The sequence below is a fragment of the Sinocyclocheilus rhinocerous genome, unplaced genomic scaffold, assembly GCF_001515625.1.
Source record: "Sinocyclocheilus rhinocerous isolate Xijiao unplaced genomic scaffold, SAMN03320098_v1.1 scaffold808, whole genome shotgun sequence".
Classification (NCBI taxonomy): Eukaryota; Metazoa; Chordata; class Actinopteri; order Cypriniformes; family Cyprinidae; genus Sinocyclocheilus; species Sinocyclocheilus rhinocerous.
In genome coordinates this window covers 62003-71792 of record NW_015650699.1, presented here as the reverse complement: position 1 = coordinate 71792, position 9790 = coordinate 62003, and the positions used below count along the sequence as shown (strand labels likewise).

Genomic DNA, 9790 nt, shown 5'->3' with positions numbered 1-9790 from the left:
AAATGGGTCACTGAGCACAAAACCAAGCTTCTGCCATGGCTGTCCCAGTCCTCTGAGCTGAACGCTATAGAAGATGAGTGTGGTGAACTGAAGAGGAGAAGCTGGGAATCTGAAGGGTCTGGAGAGATTCTGGATGAAGGAATGGTCTCCGATCTCTTGTCAGGTGCTCTCTAACCTCATCAGGCATTATAGGAGAAGACTCTGTTATCTTAGCAAAAGGATGATGCAAAAAGTATTGAATAAAAGGGCACCATTAATTATGGCCAACGGGCATTAGAATAAAACATTTATTTCATAATGAGATTTCCACTCATTTTAAATTCTTATTCTTCAAAGAAATGTTAGATTTTTGTACATTTTTAAAATAAAAGATCAATAGGATTAACAATGCAGATTTATTTTCCCAGCCTTCTTTGATCATATTTACCAAGGGTGCCAATAATTCTGACCACGACTGTAGGAGTGGTCCCACAGGGTAACTGAACAGAGCTATTGCGATTATTAGATCATGTTCGAACTGCACGGATAAAGTTATTGCCAAAACCAAAGAAATCAAGAACTTCAAATAAAAAATTGTGACCTACAGTATCGAATGCTTTATAATAATCTATCAATCAAGACAATCAAATCTAACATTAATCGAATATTATGCCAATACATCAACCACATATGAAGCCACATTGACAAAACCCATAGATATGTAACGCTTAACGTGGCTTAACGTACCTAAACACCGACCAGGGAAACCCACATTTCTATCAAATCTTACTTGTAATAAACACTAACTACTGTCAAAAGAACGAGCCCTTATTCCACAGATAAAGTGAATAATATCACGTATTATAATATCTCCCCCATTGAAGTCCATTATAAGGAAACAGCTTAACGTGGACGCATCGACGAACTGAGAACAATGTAATTTGGTTCAGTTTAATTTAGTAATAAGCATGACAGTATAGACAGGTACAGGTTTCTCCTGTCTCCGCTCATTATCTCTAATGATCCCGCCCTCGCGCAGAGCGCTGTATCGTAATGATCAGAGCCACGCGCACAGGGTCAACGCCCCCAAACAACGGGACAGCAACGCGTTCATTGTCATGTTTATTGATTTGTCTGCGCTTTTGGATCATAACACGTTAAGCTGTTTCCTTATAATGGACTTCTATGGGGGAGAACGCTTAATGTGATATTATTCACTTTATCTGTGGAGTAACGTTAAGGACTCGTTCTTTTGACAGTAGCAAGTGTTTATTATAAGTAAAATTTGACAAAAATGTGGGTTTCCCCGGTCGTTGTTTACGTACGTTAAGCCACGTTAAGCGTTTAAGCGTTTTAGAATGTCCCACGTTATGACAAACCCTCCCCTTCTAAGCGCGTGGTCTTCCGGAAGTGTCGTAAGTGACCATGACCGTCCTCTCTTTAGTTACGTGCAGTCATGTGGACGAGGCACACGGTGGATGATCACAAAATGTAGGACTAGAGAAAAATCACTTCGTTAAGCGCCGCGTCTTCTGTTTACGTTGGTAAGTCCTCCTTCGCTCCGCTTTCATGTTCATGTAGAATCAGCTCATTCATTCAGAGAGAGAGAGAGCAAGTTAAACATGCGTTAGCCGCGAGCTAGCAGCGCTTCTGCATGACATTCATCTCATCCACTCCAGCGGTGCACGTTTAGCTGAAGTAAAGGCGCAGGGTTACATTTTTTTAACACTTGTGACCACTACTACTTCTCCTATTAATAATAAAACGATCTAATAATCTTTTAGGTAGCCGTAAAACTTGTAATTCTATGGCCGTCTAGGATTTTTAGGCACCATATCTTGTCAAAACCCAGTGGTCTGTGTACCTAAACAGCGTTTTTGGCCATCATAGCATCACAATCCTGTCACTTGATTAACTTACCATTCTGGGCATCTTAGTCTCAACACATAGTGAGCTTGTTGTCTTGATGGCTTATGTCTCCGTCGTTATGGTATCAACGGAGTGCTTATCTGGATCTTCACGAAACCTACTCAGCTTTTGTTAACATTCTAGTCTGAAAAACGAGTTGTCTGCATAGACAGCATTTTTGACTCATTAGTATAAGATAACCTGCAAAAGCTTTTGGGCGCCTCTAGAATATTCCAGTCAGTCACGTGTGCAGGAATGCAGCTCGTGCGTCTGGTCTGTCATCCCATAGCCAAAGTTGCACATACTCATTTAAAACCACTCTTATTCATCATATCATAATTAAGGCTTTCCTCATGTCTGTCTTAAATGTATTATTTAGGTTAGCTAGTATTCTTCAGTTATCAACTAGTTGCTGTGTTTGTGCTTTGTTGCAGTTTTTAGCACAAGCAGGTTGTGAGGGAGCAATGGTGAAGTATTTCAGCTGTGCAGGCTTTCTAAAGAGCTCATGGGACCAAGTGTTTTTGGCATTCTGGCAGAGATACCCCAACCCCTACAGGTACTACAAATATACATATCTGTCTTCTTTTAAGATACCCTCATACAACTTTTTTTGCAAGATTTCCTATTGTTGTCTTATATTTTTAGTTTTGTAACCACTGTATATTTGATTCCTTATCATTTCTGTATTATTATTCCTCAGTAATCATGTTTTAACGGAAGACATCATATTTCGGGAAGTCACTCCGGACAACTGTCTGATCTCCAGACGTCTCCTGACCAAAACAAGCAGAGCTCCTCGCTGGGCGGAGAGGTTTCTGCCTGCTCACATGGCACAGAAGGCTTACATCATTGAGGACTCTGTAGTGGATCCTCGGGGCAGGACCATGACCACTCGCACCTGGAACATCAGCCACGCTCGTGTGATGGTGGGCCGCCATCCCTCCTCCTGTCTCACAGAGCTGACAAGAACATGCCCGAGTGTTATTGCACCCCCAAATCAATAGGAACAAATATAAATCCAAAATAAGGATTTATATTTGTCACAAAAACAAATTAAGCCTATTTTTAGGACCATTCATTTGTTGTGCATTCTGACAGTATTTTTATGACAATAAGCACTTAATTTGTCCTCCGAATGTTGTGGATTAAAGAAAAGAATTAATGGATAATTCAAAAATTAATGAATAATTTAATTAAAGATGCAAATAGTTTTTGGTGATATACTCAAAATTAGAAGAGGTGACACAGTGGCCAAAGAGGTGCTTTAAATGGGATGAATTTAAAGACGCTTCTCTTCCTCTTAACTAAAGCACAGCATGCTGAAAATTGCAGACGAAAGATGAATAATATTTCACCTGCTGCTACCTCAGTGAATATAGTATGGAAGTAAAATGAGAAATGTATTTGAAACAAAAAAGCATGTGGATTGCGCTAATTGAAGCCAAAAATGCATTGCATTAACGGTGCCTGCATTTGAATGCATTGTATTTTTATGGGCTGAAATTCTTTTTTTTTTTTTTTTTTACAATTAGTGCAATTCAACATTCAAAAACACTTTATTTTACTTCCATAATATAGTTATTTTGTATGGATTCCTGGACTGGCTCTGATTAATTATCACCTGGCCTGACTAGACATGAACTACAAGAGGTTAACTATGTGTTTTCTGTCTGTAGAGTATTGAAGAGCGTTGTGTGTACAGAGTGAACCCCGACAACAACAGTTGGACCGAGATCAAGAGAGAGGCTTGGATTTCCTCCAAACTGTACGGCCTCACTAGAGCGATTCAGGTCAGCGGGTGAAAGGATGTCTAAGCAACATGTGGTCATGTTGCTCTCAAAGACAGTTTTATTACAGTAGTGTATGTGATCTGTTTAAATACATTTGAGTAACATTCTACAGCCTGGATCGTCGGGTTGATGCAGAAGACATGCGTCACGCGTGGTGTTTATAGCTAACAGTTGTTTAGTCTGCAGTTAAATGACCTCACTGGAACTTCCACAACACTTGGCAGCAAGGAGTGTTTTTCAGTTTGCTTTCCATCCCATTTCCAGGAATTTGGTCTTGCCCGGTTTAAGAGCAACGTTACAAAGACCATGAAAGGTTTTGAGTACGTCCTGGCCAAGATGCAAGGTAAGATGCCAGCTAGAGTTCAAGCATGCAGTAACCGCTTAATGGTTTCATTCATTTTGATTGTAAACCTGGTTGGCTAAGCTGGATCTCATTACTGCACAGGTGAACTGCCCACACGAACGCTGGCAGAAACTGCAACTGTGAAGGCAAGAGAAACCGCACTCGCTGCCAAAGAGAAGGCGAAAGATTTAGCCTCTCAAGCTCAAAAGAAGCAGTATGTATGATGAGCGCACAACGCCTGGAGGAGGCGCAGTGTCCGGACTCTCCCAGCACTTCTGAAAAGGGCCCCATCACACTGGGCACAGACGTGGATGTGAGATGCATTTAGCCAGGAGCTGAGATGATCAAATCTGGATTCTCCGAATGCATTTAGTGAAGCCCATGTGCTCTTCGACTGAAACTCTCCAGTAAACTTGATTTGATACAGCACCATCCTCCACCTGCTCCTGAGATGTTTGCATTTTTTTGATTGCTAAATTAATTTCTTAATTTATCTGATTTTGTTGATGTATTTCAAACATGGCCTCTCTGAATCTTCATATTCACACTTCACACTGAGGTCTGTAATCTGCCTTGTTTAGCAATGTGATTCGTTGCTTCAAATTGAAGTTCTATCTGCATTGATGGGTCCACAGTTCCAGCAGTCATTGCCGGCGTGATATCTAGAGGAGTCTGATCTTTGGCACATGAGAGCATATGCCAGAAAGTATTGCACTGGATGGACGGCAATGTCTGATTACAAGTGTGAAAGTTGTCAAAACATGTCAGATGTTGAGTGTCTGAAAGAAGAAACGCATTTGTTTAATGAAAGGGTAAGATAGCTTGCATAATGTCTTATAGCTCTTAATTGTTTGTGATCAATAGCTATTACCAATAAATGTTTTCTATCTGACATGGTTCTTTCATTTCATTTAATGGCATAGTTTAAGCAGATAAAGTAAATCTTGGAAAGCTTTTACCACACCACTTATTTTCTTCAGAAAACCATAGCATTAAAATAGACCAACCTGCTCTCAGAATCAGGAAGAGCTTTGGTTTGATATGACTGAATACTAGGTTGTTTTTTTTCCAAGACTTTGACACATCAGGTTGGGTCTGATATGTAGGTGAAACTGTAGACTAATGTAATACAGCCAAGTTCCCAGTTTCAAATGAATAACGTACAGAATACAAAATCATAGTGACAAGTCAAATTAAATACATAAAATATTTATTTGTACAAAAGGCTTATGTTGGTAAAAAATAATAAAATGCTACATATGAGTACAAGGAGAGACATAAATACAAAGGTGTTCCTGGTTCAATGACATACGAATAGTTCATAAGGCATTTGGTGTTCAGAACTGTATATACAATGTACATTTTGCTGTGTACATTAACACAATTACTGTACAAACATCTGAAAACAAAGGCATTGTTCATAATAGTTTGCATAAATGATTGAAGGAAAGTGGCCTGGAAGGGCCAAGTTTGCCCACCCCTGGTGTAAAGAATACACTACACAAAATAAATTCCAGTCATGCTTAGACGTTGTTTCCGGCTGATGTTTTCAGCATGGCAGCAACATAAGGCTGTTCTGTGGTGACGATGGTAAAGCCCATCAAACATAGTCCCTCATCCATTTAATCCCGTTCTGTGTCATCTGTAGATCTGGGAGGGTCATAACCAGTTGTGATCAGAGGTAGAGTAGCTATGGTCCACCCCAGCGTGTGATGAGCCCAGTCCATCTGACTCCAGAGTCCACACCATGCTCTCCACGTCAATCTCAACGTCCTCTGCAATTTTCAAGCAAATATGATCAACAACTCGTGTGACTATTTACTCTTACCACCCATTACAATAGGCTTGAGAACAAAAACTCTGAACAAGAACTAAATCTCAGACATAAAACAGGTGTCTGAATATTTACCATTTGGATTTCTAAAGTAAATTCAATATTTAATTAAATTAAAAAAAATAGGTGAGTTGGAGTAAGAAAAGCAGCAACAAGTGTCCACCATACATGTGATGTGAACTCTTTCAGTAAATTTGACAAGCATCTCAGGATGCACATTTTAGCTAAGTTAGTTACTGATCATCATCATAATAACAATATAAATATATATATATATATATATATATATTTTAACTCTGAAAGCTCATATCAAGCTCACAGAAACTCTAACGCTAGTTAAGAATATGATCATCACCTCTCTCAGAGTCGGATCTCTCGGAGGACACCGCTGAGCCAAGGCTGTCGTTACGCATCCTCTCTGAACCGCCCTGCAGTTTCTCCAGCCGTGTGCGCAGTTCTCTCTGCTCCCAGCGCAGACGATCCTTCAGCAGCTTTGCATGCTCGTCCTGTTCCTGCAGCTTCTGCAAGCGCACATGAAGACCCACCTGATCACCAGGATCAGAACGACTTGCTTCACATCTCTCTAATTGATTAATTAGGTTAGCTCCTTTCTTTGCTGGCAGACAAAAACCATTCACAGTAAATGCATGATATTCTCCAGCCGTGTGCGCAGTTCTCTCTGCTCCCAGCGCAGACGATCCTTCAGCAGCTTTGCATGCTCGTCCTGTTCCTGCAGCTTCTGCAAGCGCACATGAAGACCCACCTGATCACCAGGATCAGAACGACTTGCTTCACATCTCTCTAATTGATTAATTAGGTTAGCTCCTTTCTTTGCTGGCAGACAAAAACCATAAACCATTCACAGTAAATGCATGATATAACATTTGTGTAATTTATTTAATATTTAAGCATTTTTCTAAAATTGGACATCAGTCTTGTAATAGCGATCCACCAATAAATGGCGGCATCTTGTGGGTGCTTCAAGAACTGCATGCAAGGCTGCCATTATAGCACTGTGTATGAAGGGAAACAACAGTACTCATAAGTACAGTAACTTTCTTTGCTTTTTAATAAACTTTATTCAATCTAACAGCCATTCATCCACAAATGAGATGTGTTACATGATTGTTTTATATGTGGTTTAAGCTTGACGCTAAGAAACAGAAGCAAACTCGCTGAGTAACAGTAGAAATCAAATCCAACAAAATCCCAAAGACGTAACTTTACCTTACATTAAAGGGATAGTTCAACCAAAAATGAAAATTCAGGGGTTCAACCGAAAGTTCTCGTAGCTTCGTAAAATTACGGTTGAACCCCTGATGTCACATGGACTATTTTACCGATCTCCTTGCTAGGGATGGGCGATATGGGCTTTAAAATATATCACGATATTTCTGGTATTTATGATTAGATTATTATCTTTCTTTCTTTTTTCAGATCGAATGCCATCAATGCAGGAGGTGGTTTCATGTGCCTTCCAATGACAGACAGCCAGTTCAAGAGGGCTCAGAAGGTTGACTGGAAGTGCTGCCTATGTAACTAGTTTTAAATTCTGCAAATAGTATTATAGTTCTTTAATGTAAAGTTTCAGGTTTGGGTGGGGGGCATTGGGAAAATTAAAAATATGAAGTCTACTGTAGTACATTTATTCAGACTGATTTTTTTGTGCACTGTACAGCCCTAACCAAACCAGTTACAGCTCGAGCTCCTCATTTAGCGATATAGGCTACTCCTCAATTTCACGTCCGCTTTCCGTGATGTCGCTCCGCACTGTCGCACACAGAAATATGTCAACAACTAGACTTTATCGTTATTATCGCAGGAAGACTAATTCTTATCGTGGGGAGAATTTTTACCGGTATATCGCAAACGATAAGATATCGCCCATCCCTACTCCTTGCTGCGTTTCTGGACTTGGGAACATTTCAGTTGCTTTGCTCTCTATGCAGGGTCAGACAGCTCTCAAAACTATCTTAATTTGTGTTCCAAAGATGAATGAAGGTCTTACGGGTTTGAAACGACATGAGGGTGAGTAATTAATGACAGAATTTTCATTTTTGGGTGAACCAACCCTTTAATAAAATAAAAGAGCATTGAATGCATGTTGGGGATACAACAGTTTCATTGAACTTTATGTCTGTTCCCTATACTCATCATTATTTTCATAAAGCTGCCGTTCACTGGGTTGATGCTTTGGGATGTTCCACCAGAATGCCCACTGTATGCACTTTTTAATCAGATCCACTAAAAGTCCCTAAATTATATTAACATTTATAATTTATTTCACTATCAATCATCATTTACGTACTAAAATGTGGAAATTAATTTGATGTCTCAACTTTCTTTTTTTTTTTTTGCCTAAAAGCATAGAAATTCAAAGGGCAAAATACACAAATTATGCAATAAAGGTGTTTAAACACTTTTAGGGTGACAAACCTAAAAATAAATGGTTGTCTTTATACTAGAGCCTAAAGACAATAATTTATATTTAATATTAAATATATATAATATTTACAATTTTTTTGTATGGTCAAGGTGACTCACCTTGATGTGCAGCTGTGCTTGTCTGAGCAGACTGAGGGTTGTGTTTCTAGCTGAATCTGAGGACAGAGGAACCTGCTGCTTCAGCTGCTCCAAACAATGTTTTAACTGAGCTCTCCTACAACCACAAACACATGCAGCAACATAACATTTAAACGTATGCAAAACCACAAAGACACATTTCATTTCACCTCAGCTTAAATTTGTAACACAATGTATTCTACAACCGTTAGTTCCAGTACAGCGTTCCAATAGCACTGGGACTTTTCACTATTTGTATGTTGTCAGTGTTCATGCACTACAGACCAGAGTATGTGAGCATAGCATTTTAAAGCTTGATGCTTTTTAATTTGGCAAAATCTGTCTGAAATTTAAGTTGCTCAATAGCAACTTTTCATTGAACTGCTGCAAAAACCAATATCACACTCCCACACCGATGGGACTGAATTACTGAAAAACTGTAGTTATTTAGAACAACAGCACAATTACAATATTGCTGAATTGAAGGACAGAATGCAAAATAAGACTTGGTTACCTGTGTTTCTCCAGCTCATTGTGAACAGACCTGAAACAAAGAACAAATTATTTAGCCATAACATTTGATTTGTTCATATTAAATATATTAGTCATTTATTTGCATATGATCTGTGTGGATACACATTTTGTAGCCAATACCATCTGATTAGATTGACCTTCAGTTAATATAATCAACTCAGCACTTAATATTTGGCAATATTATCATCTTGATTGCACAGACACTACTGATGAGAACTGAACTGAGCTACATGATGACGTCACTGTTTCTCCAGAGCTGCTTTATAGAAAACAAACTGAACTCATTCCATAATTGATGAACGTTACAGAGTTATTAAAGTGAACTGAATAATTAACTGACTTTTAACTCAAACATTTACGGTTTACTATTGTCCTTTTTTAGAGCAGAATTTTGTTTGCATCATTGAAACATAATTTTCCTGCTGAACACTGTAAAGCTGTAATGCTTTGACATTTCTATCATGATTTATTACTAATTGTATCATCCAAACTTGTTTAACAACAATATTTTAACCTCTTAAGACCCGAGAAAAGATTTTTAGGAAAAAAATTGTTTTCTTTCATGTCTTTACATTGTTTAGAGCATAAAAAAAGTTGGGAAAAAAAAAGATATTTCGTTCATAAGTTATGCTATGTCCTCGGTAGAGGACATTGGGACTCAATTTAAAAAAAAAAATAAAAAGACATGAATGAACATGCATGGGCAAAAACAATAGATATTTTAAATCACCAATACATTTTTAGTTTTCAGGATTTTTAATTTTTTTTACCAAACTTTGTATAAAGATGATTCTCAATTATGTTATAATAGAATGATTTGATATACCATTTTTCTTTCTG

General features: G+C 38.5%; 2 protein-coding genes across 2 annotated transcripts in view; one reads left to right on the top strand and one right to left on the bottom strand.

Moving 5' to 3' along the window:
- The first annotated feature begins 1356 nt into the window (after positions 1-1356).
- On the top strand, positions 1357-4912 carry LOC107712305 (PRELI domain-containing protein 1, mitochondrial-like). Its single transcript, XM_016517521.1, has 6 exons — positions 1357-1523; positions 2322-2443; positions 2588-2813; positions 3564-3677; positions 3942-4020; positions 4123-4912. The coding sequence occupies exons 2-6, from the start codon at positions 2352-2354 to the stop codon at positions 4242-4244; spliced, it is 633 nt and encodes a 210-aa protein (XP_016373007.1). The 5' UTR covers positions 1357-1523; positions 2322-2351; the 3' UTR covers positions 4245-4912.
- A 555-nt stretch (positions 4913-5467) lies between these two features.
- The window catches only part of LOC107712304 (max dimerization protein 3-like), a 7577-nt gene continuing 3254 nt past the window's right edge, over positions 5468-9790 (bottom strand). Inside the window, exons 3-6 of the mRNA XM_016517519.1 lie at positions 8931-8960; positions 8399-8513; positions 6210-6375; positions 5468-5795 (exon numbers count right to left, since the gene is read on the bottom strand). Coding sequence (XP_016373005.1) covers positions 5680-5795; positions 6210-6375; positions 8399-8513; positions 8931-8960 — 427 coding nt within the window. The 3' untranslated portion in view covers positions 5468-5679. The remainder of the gene's footprint in view (positions 5796-6209; positions 6376-8398; positions 8514-8930; positions 8961-9790) is intronic.